This window comes from Argentina anserina, chromosome 7 (assembly GCF_933775445.1).
Source record: "Argentina anserina chromosome 7, drPotAnse1.1, whole genome shotgun sequence".
NCBI lineage: Eukaryota > Viridiplantae > Streptophyta > Magnoliopsida > Rosales > Rosaceae > Argentina > Argentina anserina.
The window spans coordinates 855,737-873,371 of record NC_065878.1 but is presented as its reverse complement, the minus strand read 5'-3'; the positions used below and the strand labels follow the sequence as shown (position 1 = coordinate 873,371).

General features: G+C 37.5%; 1 protein-coding gene across 1 annotated transcript; it reads right to left on the bottom strand.

The window, feature by feature from the left end:
- Positions 1-11,572: 11,572 nt before the first annotated feature.
- Positions 11,573-17,363, bottom strand: LOC126802445 (uncharacterized). Its single transcript, XM_050530075.1, has 9 exons — positions 17,022-17,363; positions 16,390-16,490; positions 15,901-16,261; positions 13,404-14,249; positions 13,260-13,305; positions 12,992-13,062; positions 12,791-12,897; positions 12,589-12,676; positions 11,573-12,326 (listed from the first exon to the last, which is right to left on the bottom strand). Exons 1-9 carry the CDS (start codon positions 17,154-17,156, stop codon positions 12,024-12,026), a joined length of 2,058 nt encoding a protein of 685 aa, XP_050386032.1. The 5' UTR covers positions 17,157-17,363; the 3' UTR covers positions 11,573-12,023.
- Positions 17,364-17,635: the final 272 nt, after the last annotated feature.

Below are 17,635 nucleotides of genomic sequence, written 5' to 3'. Positions count from 1 at the left end.
AGAACCTACAGTGAATGAATTTAAAGAACCGCAGATTTTGGTCCTTCAACTTGCAATGCTCCGATGTAATTGATTCCAGAATTGCCTTTGTCACTCTTACAACATAGAAGTCATCAAACAGATACACAGTGAGCGATCCAGAAATGTCACAAGGGCTAATCTAGACAGATAGAAACATTTATCATTCAACAGTCTCTAATATACGACTAATTTGATTTAGGAAGGTTTAAATGTTAGATATTCTAGAAAATTAACAATTTTCTGCCATCGTTATCTTGTTTAAGAATCACACAAAAAAAAAATATTGTACCAAAACTAACATAAGATGCATACCTCCAAATACCTTTCATAGTATTACATAAACAACTAGTGAAATACGTACATATAGTGAAAAGACGAACACAATTACAAACATAATTTACACCACAATGAGCAGTGTCCTAAAACAATCACCTAAATGTTATCACAAGTAATACAAGAGTGCTTAAAAATAATGAAGGATTCAAAGCAATAAACGTTCTTCATTGCATGTTAGCTGTTATTTGGTATCTGAAATCATGGCAATCCAAAATGAATTGACATATTGAGATTGCTAAGGTCCCTAATAAAAGCAGTGAAACTAAAATATGGAGCATGATATCCCCTCTAAACTACCATGCAACTTCATGAATCATTCTTTCTACAAATTCCACAATATGGCATAGCAAGCGCAATCGAAAACCATGACATATAATCCGCACTAGTCTCCACAGTCATAAACCATGCCTTTAAGAATCATTCCATCAGAGATAGAATGATAGATCCACTAACACTATAATAGTCGAAGTTAACATATTGATCTTCCCTATAAAATTTCCTCTTAGTTTTACTATTCGGTTACAAAGAGTACACTATATATCTATTAATCTACAACATTCTTCTTATCCAAAACTTGAGATGACACTTTTGTTGTACTCTTAATCCTAATGTATGAGATTTCAACACAGACGAATACATATATGATTCTTCAGATTCCAAATTTCCACTCATTCCAAATCGATAGTTTAACTAACAAACTCATATACTCAGTATGTATAACCTCCAATTCTCTAACCTACCCACCAATTTCATATTCCAATCATTCCATAATCCATAATTTGATTTAATTTTTAAAGAAAAAACTTAGAGCTAAACCTGTAGATGAGAGCTTCAATGACGTAGCGGAACGGGGAGTGGCGAACTGGTAATGGCGAGTGGCCGGAGTGGTGACGGCAGACGAGCTTCAACTAAAGAAGACAAGAAGAAGATGCATAGTAGACAAGAAGATGAGAAGAAAGAGTGAAAAATAGAGAAGTGAGAAACTAAGAAATGGTTCAGTGCTCTCTGTTTCACTTCCTACTCTTTTTTTAATATAGAAGTTTATTTTTGTTTCCTGGGCTTCAAATTCACCTGGGCTGGATCCGCCCATGGGGATTAAACTCCATACCTTAGTCATGGTAGTAGCTCCATGCAGCTCCCTGACTTTGCGTTGTAAAACCTCAATGGAGAACTTATCCAAGATGTCTTCAACATCATAAGCTAAATCTTTGAGATCATCCAGCCAAGTTTAACAACCTGGCTTGTGAGTTACTTCTCCTCCGCATCATAAAGCACAACTCTGACGGCAGACGTACATTGAACTCAGGGGCAGACGTACATTGAGTGGTGGGTGGACTAAGTCCAGCTAAAAATGTTCCGATAAATTTTTTACCATGCCCACTTTATCTTTATGGATTTCTTAGTAGGCTTGGTTAACAAATATGTCACATATTTATGCCACCCAAGTTCGATTCCCATCCTCAACAACTTATTATTATTTCTTTTTCCTACTTCTTTTTGTGTGATTTTTTTTATAAATGTTTTTTTCTTACATTTTTTCAACACAAATGGGCTCAATACTAAAATGGACTCAAGAACTCGAGGAGTTACGATGACCGCCCTGAGGGGTCAACCTCAACGTACTGCCATGAAAGTCATCCACTACAATGAGGCTATGAAGCTGCTTTTTTTTTAAAGAAAGGCTATGAAGCTGCTTATCTAGGAAGAAAGTAGTGAAAAATTATATAAAAACCGAAAACATTTTTTTAGGTTAAAGAGGTGAGATATATCTATACTATTATTACCCAAAGTAGTTTTGTCAACCAAAAGTGTGTGAAAGTATATGAACACTCTTACACCATAGAATATATCAAAATAGATTTTAATAAACAAATGATAATGTAGTAATAAACAATATAATGTAAAAACAAATTCTAATTTATTTTTTCTAAAATCTCTCTATAACTTCTCACTCACTTTTTTGAGACATTTCAGTACTACAAAAGAACCATGTGACAATGTCTAGTGATCCTCCGAGCAAATAAAAAATCAACAACTGACATTTTTAAAACACGTCATAGCAAAGCAATAATCTAGTTAAAACACCTTACCTATATTCCTTAATCTCAAGTTCTCAACCCATTTTCCAATTCAAGAAAAAAAGTACGATAGCCTATTACAATAAACTTGGATCTGGATCCAGATGTTCATCCCTACAATAAATTATTGGTGAACAAAGAACAAAAAAGTTAAGACAATTTGGGCAAATTGGAAGGTTCAACCATCAAATTGACATAATTTTTCCAGTAAGGTCTTTCTTGATTACCTCCCATATACTCAAGTCTATTTTGGTGCTTAGTAGTTACTGTGTCTTGATTTGGGGTTTGGTGATTCCATTGGAATTGTCCAAATGATCGAAACCCAAACCTAAGATCTTCTATCCCACATTCCTTCGAAATTTCACACCAATTCTATTAATCTCTTTCTCCTTTAAATTAAAAAAAAAAGACATGGAGGATTACCATTTCATCCCTCACTCGATCTAAAATGATGAGATTCTTTGTATCGATTCATTTAGATTATACATTGTTGTGATTGTTGATATCGCCCTTTATTAACTGTGGTGTACTGGTGTTAATCGAATTATCTTCTTTATTGAAGAAAAAATGAATGAGATGAGAGAAAGAGTTTAAGGAATTGAATTCAATCTATTTCCCTTGAATGAATGTTACAAGGCAGAGGCATGCCTAGAAAAAGAAGGAAAAAAGCAAACCTACAAACTACACCTATTACACACTACAATTAGATCTATAAAGACTAATCACAATACTAGTTATACAATCTAAGTATGTATTGAGCCTGAATAAAAAAAAAGAAAAAATATCAGTTTGTGAAAGTAACAAACTGATATCAAGGAGGAAAAGCCAAACAACCTATACTTCTGCATTGAATGCTCTAAATCAAATGCAGGCGACACACATAGGAGCATGAGACCACCTTCCGTATAACTGAGGACGACATCAATTGGGGAAAAAGACAACCACGCTACAGGGGCACTACAGTCTTGCAGAACCCCTGCATAACACCCTACAGACCCTTGCATAACAACCTAGAGACATATGCTATACATTAAATTCTCCAATACTCCCCCTCAAGCGGGGTCGAGGGAACTCCTTGAACTAAGTTTGAACAAAAGATGATCAAACTGAGTTGAATGTAAGATTATTGTAAAAATATCTACTAGATGTTCACTTGACTTAACATAAGCAGTAGATATGATCTTTTGTTGAACTTGATTGCAAATGAAATGACAATTAACCTCTATATGCTTTGTTCTCATGAAAAACTAGATTTGCAACAATATGCATGGCTGCTTGATTATCACAATGCAAGGTAATTGGAGAAGAGCACACAATACCAAGATCATTGAGCAATATCTTCAACAAAATCAATTCACAAGCAATGGATGTTATTGCCCTATATTCAGCCTCAGCAATAGAACAAGCAATAACAAATTGTTTTTTACTTTTCCAAGTTACAAGATTACCTCCGACAAATGTGCAAAAACAAGTAGTTGAATTTTCATTAGAGGTGGCAAGTGGGCCGAAAAGCCCGAGCCCGGCACAGGCCTGGCCCATCAAAAATCTACCTGGCCTAGCCCGAGCCCGTTATTATAATGGGCCTGACTGGACCTAGATATTTTAGCCCATGGGCCAGTCCGAGCACGATAAATTCATAGGTCGGCCCATTAAACACATAATTTTATATTATTTATAACATTATTAAAACAATTATAATAATGATAATTAAATATTAGACTTTTTAAATATAAATCTCTTGATTATTTCATTTTTTAATTACATTATGTCACAAATACCATCAAAGTAATGATAAAAAATCATAGTTTTGGCATATATAACGTTTTATAAAAATAAGATTATCAAATATGTTGTAGTATTTTATTATTTTACTATTCTAAATAGTTCTATAAAAAAATATTCTAATTACACAAATTTTTTTATGTTAATTGTATCTTATAATGCTAATGGGCCGGGTCGGCCCGCTTCTTGTCTCGGCACGGGCCCAAGCCCGACTGAACATGGGCTTGGGCCGTGGGCCGGATCGGGTTTAATATTTAAGCAAATTGGACGGCCCAAGCCCAGCCCGAAAAATAAATTGGTCAACCCAAGCACGACACGGACACAGTTTTGGCCCGCTTAAAATAGATCGGTCCGGCCCGTTTGCCACCTCTATTTTTGATCAATGACATTTCCTGCCCAATATGAGTCAATATATCCCTCAAATGTGAAATTTTCATGCTTCTTCATGATAATACCTTTGGTGCAGTACATTTAAGATATCTAAGAATTCATTTTACAAGTTAAAGGTGATATGAGTGAGGAGCATGCATGAACTGACTAACCATGCTAACAACATATCTAATATCCGTACGAGTTATGGTAAGATAGTTCAACTTGCGTACAAGTCTTTGATAATAAGAAATATTAGTAAGAACCTCACTTACAGTACCAAGATCAAAATTGCTTGGAAGAGGTGAGCGTGCAGTTTTTGTGTCTTGCATACTAACTTCTTCAAGAAAATCATATATGTACTTCCACTTATTTAAAAACAAGTAATCAGGAGCTTGATCCATCTCAATGCCAAAGAAGTAGCGCAACTGATCGACCTAAGTCTTTAATTGCAAAAGTTGAATGAAGAGAAGTCTTCAAAGCTTGAATTTATGTATCACTATCACCGATGATAATTAGATCATCAACACATACCAAAACCACCAATCTTCCCATTTTTCTAGTACTAACAAACATGGATGAATCACCATTACTCCTTTTGAATCCTGAAGCAAAGAGAACATAACTCAACTTTGAGTACCATGTCCTTGGAGATTGTTTCAAGCCATATGGCTTTGTGTAACTGGCAAACCATACTGGTTTCATTTTCTTGTTCATGGCCTACAGGTAGACGCATGTACACATCTTCTTTCAAGTCTCCATGTAGAAATGCATTTTTAACCTCTATTTGAAATAACTTCCATCCATAATTCACTGCAACAGATAGAAGCACACAAACTATGTTCATCTTGGCAATCAGAGCAAATGTCTCCCTATAGTCTACTCCAAATGTTTGAGTAAACCCTCGAGCTACCAATCTTGCTTTGTGTCACTCTATAGTTTCATCAGAATGGAATTTAGTCTTATATATCCATCTTACACCAACAACTTTATGTCCTTTTGGAAGATGAACAATGCTCCAAGTGTGATTATCATGCAGAACTTTTGATTCATTTACCATAGCCTTTCTCCAAATGGGAGACTGATTTGCTTCCTCACAATTCTTTGGTTCAGTAGCAACACACAAATTATTAAGAAAAGCACTATGAGACAGAGAAACCTGATTTAAGGTGGCAATGTTGTCGAGAGGATGCTTAGGCTTGTATGTCTCAAAACCTTCCAGTCACATATTAGATTTTCTAGTCCGACTAGGATATCTTCTTGGTGCAGTTGGTAGTTCTGTCTAATCATTATCTATGACCTCATTTGCATCAACATCATCTCTTATGTCTTCTTCTTCTCTAATAGCAGGATCATGGGTGTCCTGATTAATTATGCACCAGGCATATCATGGTTACTGTTAAAACAAAAGAATCAATTTCAACAACTGGAGTGACATCAAACAACTCATCTTGCAGCTCCCCCTGAAGATCATTTTCATGTATATGAAAAAAGGAGTTTGCTTCTTCAAATCGCACATCCCTGGAAACATACAACTTTTTACTGACCGGATCATAGCATTTGTAGCCCTTATGTGAAGAAGAATATCCCATAAACAAACACTTTGCAGCTCTAGGATCAAAATTGTCTATATGGTTAGACTGAATGTGAACATAACAGATGCAACCAAACACATGAAGATGGATAATATCAATTTCTCTTCCCTTCAGCACATGAAATTGTGATTTAAAATTCAACACACTGCTTGGTAATATGTTGATTATATAAGCTGCACATTGAATTGCATAAGACCAAAAGCTTTTTGGTACATTTGCTTGCAGCATAATGGATCTGGTTTTTTCAAGAAGATCACGAATCTTTCATTCAGATACACCATTTTGTTATGGTGTACCTACACATCTTGTTTGGTGAAAAATATCATGCTCACTGAGATAATTATGCATAATCTTTGAAGTATATTTTGTGCCATTGTCTGATCTCAATGTGCAAATGCTAGATGAAAAATGATTCTTCACTAGGTTATGAAAATCTTGAAAGCTCTTTGATACTTCACTTTTTGATTTCATATGGTAAACAAAAGTGGTACTAGAGAAGTCATCAATAAATGTGACATAATATTTATAACCATCAACAGATACAATTCGAGCAAGCCCTCATACATATGAATGAATTAACTCAAAGCTACGAAAAGCTCTAAACATTGAGATAGGAAAAGAAAGTCTGGTAGACTTAGCCTGACTTGTCACAAGTTTCACATTTAAAAAGGCTTTTATATTGACAAGGAAACAAAAAAGACAGAACATTGGTGGATGGGTGAGCTAGGCGCATGTGCCACAATTGTAAATTGTTGATGAAAAACATGAGATTTTGCTTCTGCAATAAGGCTCTTTGTGATACTTGGAGAAACATAAATGTAATAGAGATTATTGAGGAAGAACCCTTCACCAATCATGCTCTTTATGACTTGATCTTGTAAAACAACATTGCAGGTAGAGAAAGTAATCAGACAGTTTAGTTTGTGAGTTAATTTACCAAAAGAAAGAAGCTTGAAAGGGAAGGAATGAACAAACATGATGTTGGATTGAGTATGAGCATAGTAGAGTTTTAATTTTCCTTGGCTAAGAATTGGAACTTTGTGACCATTTGCCACAGAAAGATGTGAAGGTTTATGAAAGGATTGAAAATCAAGCAAGTGAGATGCATCATTAGACATGTGATCAGAAGCACCTAAATCTACTATCCACAAATCATGTGTTTTGCTAAGGCTTAATGTTGTTGAAATGGCTTTTATGATACCTAGTATATCTGTAGGACCAGTAAGGTTTTACTCTGCAAGGAAACCAGCAAATTGACCAAGCATAGCAGTAGCATTATCATCTTGAGTCTTGTCTTGTCTCTGTTGAATAAATGTGGCAAACTCATTGATAAAATTGATATGATTGGAAATAAAATCCATCAATGTTGTTGCCAGAGTTGCTGCTGCTAGCTTGATTTGCCCTTAGACTGGTTTCTTGCATTTCTCCTCGTTGAATTTGTTCTTGAGCTCTGGATCAGAATCCGACATGTTTCTTTGAGATGACCAATGTCAGCACAGCTAATTTTTTTCAATGAGTGCACTCCAAATCCAGCCTTTTGCCTCTATATGGCTTGCTACTAGCAAACGCTCTACCCACAGTAACTTGAGTCTCAACAATAGCTACATCTACATTCATAACCTTTTTTCTGGTTTCTTCTCTCTAAATAGTAACACTGACTGAGTTAAGAGAAAGAAGCTCAGAAGACATCAAAATGTGCAAAGTTGTTGAGATCTCCATAGAATTCCTTGATTGCAGTCCACATCTTTGCAGCGGAATCATAGTACTGAAAAATCTGATGAAGCCTTGGTTCCATGGAATTGATGATCCATGCCCTTATTAGCTGATCTTGAGGTAGCCAAGCATCAAAATCTGGAGAGGAGGATGAAGACATCTTGTTCTTCCCATTGATGAATCCAAGCTTGTTTATGCCACCAATAGCAAGGATCGTGGCATTTGACCATGAAATGTAGTTGAACTCATTGAGCAATGAGGATAGGAGACGAGTAGAGGTGTTGGTGTTAACAACATGAAGAATAACCTTCTTTGTCTCTGTTGCCTCCGACCATAATGAAGGAAATAACAAGATGGAGATGAAACTATGAGAATGAAGAACATAAGCATGTCCTATGAGGATCACTGCTTTGATACTATGAAGAAATAATGACTGAGATGAGAGAAAGAGTTTGAGGGATTGAATTCAATCTATTTCTCTTGAATGAATGTTACAAGGCAGAGGCATGCCTAAATAGCATAAAAATGAAGAAAAAGCAAACCTACGAACTACAACCTATTACACACTACAACTAGATCTGTAATGACTAATCACAATACTAGCTATACAATCTAAGTATGTATCGAGCCTAAAAAAAAAGATCAGTTTGTAAAACCAACAAACTAATATCAAGGAGGAAAAGTCAAATAGGCCATGCTTCTGCATTAAAATGCTCTGAATCAAATGCAGATGACACACAAAGGAGCATACGACCACCTTCCGTATTACTGAGGACGACATCAATTGGGAAAAACGACAATCACGCTACAGGGGCACTACCAGTCCTGCATAACACCCTGCAGACCCTTGCATAACACCATGTAGACATCTGCAATACATTCAATTCTTCAGTATTTATGTTCTTCAAGAAAGAGATAACCACAACCACTCTTTGCCGCCATACAAGCTCACCTCTGGCCACCGGCAAAGAGGACAAAGAAAGAGATAACTAAAATTAGGTGGTTTAACAGGGAAAAGTTTCTCAATAGGAGCTACTTTTAAAAATACCAGCTATCGACTTTTAATTGGTGAGAGAGAGGACCATTGGGCATGTTGACATGGTCCTCCCATAGGACCGAAATTTTTCTCTTTTCTTTTAACAACCATGTTCTTTCTCTAATAATTTTTTTTTAAAAGCTTAATTACACACACTGTTTTGTTTCTAGTATTAATAAAGATAAGAACTAAGTAGTACATAGATCTGAATCAAAAACAACTTGAAGGAAATAGGTACACTAGACCAGGAGACTTCCATATTGCTAGTAGAAGCGAAGGAGGCTATTGCATGTGCAGCCTTATTAGCATCACGTTTAACATGGACTAAGCGCAGCTAGTGGAATGACTTTAGAGCAAACTTCAGGTCTTCATATATTTATGAGGATTTATTCTCCCCAACTCGAATGTATTTATCAAATCTCTTTGGCAGAGTTGTTGTTGCAAAAGGAGACAATCAGTCTAAACAATAGTTGGACGAAGGGAATTTGTAGCAATGTACTCCAACGCAGCCTTACACACTAGCACTTCGGCATGTTTAGTTGAGAGCAAATGAGATAAAGCCTAAAGGTCTCCCATAGACAAACAAGAAGCTACCTGCAGAATCTCTAACTAGAAATCCAAGGCCACCCTTCTTGGAATGATTAACAAAAGTAGCATCAAATGCAAATTCAACACATTCCCCACATTGCAAAGAGCACAAATTTGTGAATCCAATGGGAGATGTCTTCAAGCCAATCTATCCAAAGTAGGTAGAATGTTGTTACCTATTTTCCAGGTTGTAACCTTTGCTGTGCTAGGAATGTTGGCATGCCAAATTTTCTTCCACGCTCTTTAATTAGAATCAACAAAAGGAGGAAGAGTAGTAGCAACTTTTGAGAAAGCCAAACAATAAGCAGATTTAACAGTAAACATACCTTTCTTCTCTAGATGTCATGCTCTTCTATCTGCAGAATTTCTAACACTCAAAGGGATAGAAAGAACTGTCTCAGTATCACCAGGTGCGAAGGTTGTACGGACTTTGTTCTCGTCCCATTGCCTCGGTGTCACTATAAGATCATTAACCCCGTGCTAATAAATCAGGGTTACTAACAATGGGCTGAGGTCGATAATGCACTGAACATGGAATCCAATCATCTGACCAAACAAAAACCTTATTACCATCTCCAATCTACCATCTTGATCCCTCCTTTAATAAATCTCTAGTAGCAAAAATACTGTGCCACGAAATTGAGGGCGAAGAATGATTTTTAGCAGTACAAAGCTATGCCTTCAAAGAATCCGGATTATCAATCACTCTCCATGCTTGCTTACTGCTTAGCTAGCATAGACATATTAAACTTAGATAAACTCTGGAATCCTAAACCCCCTTTTTTCTTTAGGTGACAAAGAAAATCCCAGCTCTTCCAATGAATCTTACGCTTATCATCAATGCTTCCCCACCAGAACCTAGCACACATCTATTCAATGTCCTCACAAAAACATTTCGTAAGTTGAAAAACACTCATAGCATTGGTCAATAGTGCTTGAGCATCCACTCGAATCATGATATCTTTTCCCGCCCCACTCAACAGCTTACCCTACCAACTCTTCGACTTTTCTGCCAAACACTCCTTTATATATTGAAAAGTAGCAATCTTCTTGCACCCGACATAAGTTAGGAGCCCTAAATACTGCTCATGGGACTCAACAATTTCCACTCCTAGAAGATTAGCTACCTCTGCTTCCTCATCAATAGAAACATTTTACTGAAAACAATAGAACTCTTGTTGAAATTCACAACTTGACCTAGCTCTTCCATATATCTCATTAACACTTTTTATTTGAAAGCAATCCTCCGCATTAGCTTTTGCATAGAGCATGTTATCATCTGCAAATAACAAATGATTCACTGAAGGAGCATTCCTACAAATTGAAATGCCTGGCAGCAAGCCCGTAGCATGCTTCTGTTGCAAAGGTGCTGAAAAGCCTTCAGCTCCCAAAAGAAACAAATATGGTGATAAGGGATCACCATGTCTCAAGCCTTGGGAAGGAATAACCAGGCCCCTAGGTTTCCTTCGAACTAAGAAGGAATAGCGCACAAATTTCACACAATGCATTATTACATCAACCCAATACTGTTCAAATCCGAATCTTACCAAAACCTTCTTGAGAAAACTCCATTCCATCCTATCAAATGCTTTACTAAGATCCAGCTTCAAGGCCATGAAACAATCTTGCCCTTCTCTTTTATTATGAACATAATGTGCAACTTCGTTCGCTACCAATATATTATCAATGATTAATCGTCCATGGACAAACGCACTCTGGAAAGGAGATATAATGGTAGGAAGAATCATTCAGTCGGTTAGCTATAACCTTAGAGCAAAATTTGTAGGTAACACAGATCAGCCATGTTTTCCGGAATCCGTACCTTAGGTATGAGGCAGATGTGAGTGAAGAAATCATCTCATTTTTCCCCGGCTGTCGTTTAATCCAAACGATTACATTTGGTCTGTGTACAGACTTCTCAAACACAAACATGATTTTGCACAAATATTTTGTAAGCTTCAGTGGTTACTCTTCAAGAGTTTGCTCACTTTCTTAGCTGCATAAATTTTCATGAAGGACATCTATAAATCAGTTACCATTCAAGTCTGTTGACGCCCTGTGCAACTTATCTTTATTTTTTCCCCCTTTTTTTTTTCTTTTTCTTCTTTTTATCAATACGAAAACAAAAGTTACAAAACAAACTAAAAGATATTATTATTCATCCAATAAAAAGACATCTAGCGCCTCCCGCCCACCCTATACAAATTTGTCATGAACAGTAAATCTCCGGCAGAAACATCCAAGGACTTGGCCTCTCCATCCAAAATAATTCCCTCATTCTCTCCCATGCCAGGGAGAACTACCAGACCTCCTTTTTTCCCATATCAAAGAATAAACCGGAAAAAAAATTTGTGATTAGTGAACCTCTTCCATCACCGCTCTGGACCTTCCTTGTAACAATGTCCTCGACCATATACAAAAATAATGTACTCCATTTTGTTGGATTTCAACTAACATTGAGCATTCATCGTGCAACTCAAGTCTGATATTCTCAAGATCTTCCAATTAGTTTCCTGCTGGCTTAGCTTCTGTTCGAACATAGGTGAGATTCCGGCCTGTTGGTGAGGGAATAGCCATGCCAGAAACTGGTGTTCCACTTTCTCCAGGAGTGGTTTGAGAATCCCGCTTCCACTGCATACTCCTGGCACCTGGTTTGATCAAGGCCCAAGGCCTATATCCACCAGTCATGCCTCTTGGGAACGGTGCCCTAGAAAACCTGGCAGTTGAAAAAGGAGAGCCACGACTTGCCCGTGGCCAAGTCATGGCAGGAGCTACTGCTTCTTGATGGGCTGCACTCCTCATAACGACCTGCAATAATGATAACACATACAAAGGTTAACTTGCCAAACAACTACCAAGACAAAAACAGAAAATGGAAATGCGTGGATTCCACAATATAGTAAAATATTTGATACAAAAACATATAGATTCCACAATATTGTCCAATATTTGATGGATGGGGTGTCAAAATGCAAAGAATATCCATGCTGCTAAGATTTGATTTCTGGATACATGTTACTTCTGCCTAGCCATCACTTCATAACAAACTAAAGATGCAAATAAAATGTACCTTAAGGATCCTTGACATAAAGTAAGTGCCATCCAGAGATAAGGCATTTTCTGCAGCCTCCTTTCGCATGAACTCTACATAAGCTGATCTGCTCAACAAACGTTTATTCAGAAATAAGAACTAGTATGGAGACCCCAAATTAAAGCAATGTTTAAGCATTGTAAGAGGGAAGTTGAGTATTATTTTCAAAAGGTCGTCTTACCCTTTAGGTTGTCCCGTTGCTGCATCAGTATGTATCATCACCTTTAACACTTCACCAAACTTGTTAAAATGTCTAGAAAGACTATCTTTCGTGGCAGCAAAATGCACCTGTACATATATATATAAACATATAAGACACTTAAAATCGGATAAACCAACACAAATTCCAAAAAACTAGAAGGACAAGGAGGTGAGCTCTTACATTACTAACAAAGATAGTTCGTGAATCTGCATCCTCCAAAGGACGACCAGCAACATATAGACCTGCACGATCTGTTGGGGAAAAAAATCATAAGATCATCAAAATCAATCCATGCTGCTGAAATCAAGATGGTTAGCATTTGTCTGCCGGCAAAACGCCCTAAATAGGAAATATGGAGAGATACAGAATACTAACATCATCTCAAGAAATGATATACGCAGAGAAATAAAATAACAATTGACACAATTTACTAGGTTGAAATACCCACCCATAGAAGATGACATCGCCTTTTGAGAATCTGCTGCAGGATCTGCCTGTAAATTGAATCCACATTTTCAAAACCAGTCAGTAACCGAGTGCGTAAAAATATTTAGCACGAGAAGCTGAATAAATGTAGGTTCAGACATCTTACATTTCCATTACTGACAGGCACAAGATTGCTGTTCTCCATTAAACGTAAATCAGAATTTGGAGCGCCAGCATCAATATCCTGCACAGATTTAGCTACCTCTCTTGGCTCCTGATAATGGGGTGGTTTCCACGTATTGACATTCACGGAGATGTTCACAATCTTATGAGAATTATTTGCAGGTGCAGTAGGTTGACCCGGATCTTTGTTCATTGAACGCCTTAGATCATCACCATTCTTAGCTACACTGTACTGCACCATCAGTGAATTGTCACCCTCATTTCGAGTAGATGTCCCAGTTTGAGAAACATCAGCAACTCTATGACCCCTAACATTGACATCATCAAACCCTTCATTGTCTGAAACAGAATCAGTAGGCAAGCCAGTTTCACTGTCTAACATTGTTTTGCCAACATACTGCCCACTGTATTGACTTCTTTGCAGATATGTGGACCGGGTGCGTTCATGAATTTCTTCATATTCAACATCCTCAGTAGCAGCTTCTCTAAATGATGCAGATGGTCCACTGGTCTCTATGACATCCATACCACGACTGAGTCGGTCAAAAACACTTCCCGAATATTTAACCCTTGTGACATCTTCAGCTGCCTCTGCAACAGCTTTCATAACTGTTGCCATGGAATTTGGCACTCTCGCAACAGACTGAAGTCTCCGAGGAGGATCAACCAATGATGAGTCACCGGTGGACGTAGAAACCACAGAACGGAGACGCTTCAAGGTTGGTTCTGTTGTCAAATTGGATTGCCGTGAAGTTGTCAGAGCATCACGGAAAGCGAACTGGAGCAGCCGACGAGGTGCATCAATATTCACTTGAGAAGCTAATTCACTCTGTCAAAAATTGAAAAGTGAATCATAAAGCTGGAGAATAGTTGATTAACTCATGATTCTACGATTAAAAAGGTGAAAGGATAACTCTTGCACGACATTATCTTATGTGTGGCATATACTGAAACCATATGAAAATTTACTGCTTCTTTGGTCTGTGTTTCACCTCAGTTCAGCCACTTTAGTACATGGGTTTCCTAATGGTGAAAATCGTGCATTAAGGTTCCCTGTCCTTTTACCCTTTAACTAATCTGTCACATATGCTTTTTATCTCACATGCTTCTCTATCCAATCCCTCAGATGCGTGATTCAATTCCAAATTTACAGATTTGTCCACATTGGTTAGTCAAGATAAACAAGCTGACCATATTAGCAGAATTGAAAACAGAGGACCAAACTAATAATCCCTTCTTTGATAAATAAATGTGTATATATCTGCAAATCAAGGCAGAGAAACTTGTAACATTTCGTGGAAAATTAAAATAAAAGCCATTGACACAAAATATGATGGATGATCAAATATGGAAAAAGGGTGAAAGACTGTATGAGCTTAAAACATGACGAAAGGAACGACGTCAATTATCAGATGTGATTCATACCAAAATGGATACTCCTAATTAACATATATATATATATATATATAGACACACACACACACAGCTCTTCAGGTGCAGACGTCCCGATTCTAGCATGCCGCAACGGCATGGCAGACCAGCACAGCCGCACTACCCACCTCCTGGCGATTTTGTCTGTGTCAGCCGGAGCTCCATCGGCGACCCACAACGGCCGAAATCTGCAAAAATCAAGTTTCTAGACAGATTCCGGCGATTTCGCGATTCCGACCGCCGTGAGTCGCCGATGGAGCTCCAACCGGCACAGACGAGACCGCCAGGAGGTGGGGAGTGCGGCTGTCGTGGTCCGCCCCGCCATTGCGGCTTGCGGTCACCAGAAACGCCTTTGTACGGTCAGTACGGTACGGATGTCCACACCTGAAAATTCTCTTATATATATATATATATATATATCAGTCTCTATCCAGATTGAAGCTTCACTCTGAAATTAAAGAGTGAAGTTCCAATTTTAGCACATTTTTTAGTCAAATTTTTTCACCATAAGCAATTTAGTATTTAGGTATGTTATTCAAGATCATCTCTACAAAATTTCATCTAATTCGAACATCGTTAAGGTATTGAAATTAGATTAAATCAATGAATGATTAAAATCTTAAACCATTGTCGAATTAGATGAAACTTTGTAGAGATGATCTTAAATAACATACCTAAATATTGAATCACTAAATTGACCGAATGTGTGCCAAAATTGAAATTTCACTCTGTAATTTCACATTGAAGCTTCACTCTGGATAAGAACTATATATATATAAAGTTAAAGAAGAAGAAAAACACAGGCACACACACATATAGTTCAGTGACAAATTTGTATAAGTAACTATTCATGACTAAATCTGATTACCGAGTTAATTAGTGTACACTACAGACCAGTGAGACCACACCCAATAACTCATAAAGATAACATGAACCATACATCACCTGAGCAAAAACAGATGCAAGCTCAACACATCAGATCATTAAAGTTAAATCACAATTACCCCATGCTCATGAATATTATGAAAGAAAAATTTACAGATCCAAACCTTTGAATGCTTCCGCTCATCAGGCCGAATTCGTTTCCTCTGAGCTGCAGGTTGTAGTGAAGGAGATTTGGCACGACTGACCCTGTTACAACTTTTTTCCTCTACTTCATTACTTCCAAGCTCAGAGCTTAGAAAAGGAGCGGGTTCAGCAGCATCCCTTGCTAGTCCTCTCCATTCCCTGTTGTGGCGGCTTCTAGATGATTTGTTAGACTTAACTTTGTCTGGTGCAAAACCCAAATGATGAGAATCGTTTTTTCCAGTTTCGTCCCCTGATACGGATTTCCTTTTACTTGCATCTTCCATAGAAGTATCTTGAGGTTGTACATGCAAATCCGTATTTGAAGCCAAATAATCCCACAACCTGTTGGGAGAAATTTCAAGGAAAAAAAAGGAGTCAGCATTAGTTTAGAGTATGTTTACAGAGCCAGGTTTGCAAACCTGCAGAAGGCATGAACCTAAGTTTGCTCAATAAAGAGGACAAGAAATTACCAAGAAACAAAAGAATCACTGTCATCCCCTAAAAAGACATTCAGTTCATTCTTCGCTTCTTCTTTACGCCTGCCATTCTTTAAAAGGACGATTACATACTCCTGCAATGAAAAATTGAGAAATTGAGTTTGAGTACCATAACTACTGTGCAAACATAATGAAGACCAGGGTGAACCTCACGGGAGCAGGAAAATACAAAAGTAAACGGAAGCACAACGGGTTTACATAAAATGCAACATAAGCAGGCCGCACATAACAAGAGGATCAACATAACAACAGATCAAACGCATGGCATGACACAAAGATAGATAGTAACATAGGTATACCCAAATTCAAAACTATAAACTCATTAAGAGCTGAATTGTGCCACAAAAATAACGTGTTATATCTGAATAAAGAATAGAAAACGGCATAGGATACTACTTGTATAAGATCATAACTATACATGTACACATTCTAAAACAATAACTCAATAAGCATTCGAACTCGATAATCTTAGGGTATCTAAACTAAAGTAAATAATCCAAAAGCATGGGTGTGGTTATAACTGGCAACTACAAGCATTGTTCCAATCTCTAATGCCCTAGCCAAAGTCGGGTAAAACCAATCGAAGAGAGAGGGTGGGTGCGTACCACGAGAGTGTCATCGGTGTAATCGCCCATGAACTCCTTAAGCTTCTCGCCGACGCTGTCCCGGAGCCTAATAACTGAATCGCCGGTGAGATTGACCTTGAAGGTCCGATCATCGACTCGATCGACGCTCCCCATTCCCAAAAACAAGCGGCACCCAAACGCAAAAACCCTAGAAGCAGAAGACAAGGAGGAATAAGGGTAAATCCTTTATAGGGGTAGCAACCCTGGGAAACGAATAGGGTGGTTGCCGAGGACGAAATTAGGTTAAATCCTGAAATGGAAGAGAAAGGGGGTTTTGGGAGGAGAGGGGATATACCGACTCTGCTACAATCTAGTGTTAAATTTTCCTACCACTCCAGTTGCTTTATTTTTTTTTGCCGTTTGTGGATTAATATCCTTTTTTTTTGTTTTGGGCCTTTATTGGCAACACACATTGTCCATAAAACAGGAAAAAGAAAATGACTATCGCATGCTAGTTTAACTCTCCAATTACTTATTTTAATAAAAAAAATTTAAAATATAACTATTTCAACACAAGATAAATTAATATTTACCTAATTATAAATAAAATAATAATAATTTTAAGACTATTTTACATGCATCTATCTAAACAC

Bases quoted from the DNA above. Each gene is read 5' to 3' on its own strand.
- LOC126802445 (XM_050530075.1), bottom strand. From the start codon at position 17,156: ATGGGGAGCGTCGATCGAGTCGATGATCGGACCTTCAAGGTCAATCTC. The intron at 16,491-17,021 runs GTACGCACCCAC...TTTTCATTGCAG, and splicing joins ACACCGATGACACTCTCGTG to GAGTATGTAATCGTCCTTTT. The intron at 12,677-12,790 runs GTAAGACGACCT...TTTGTTGAGCAG, and splicing joins GCAACGGGACAACCTAAAGG to ATCAGCTTATGTAGAGTTCA.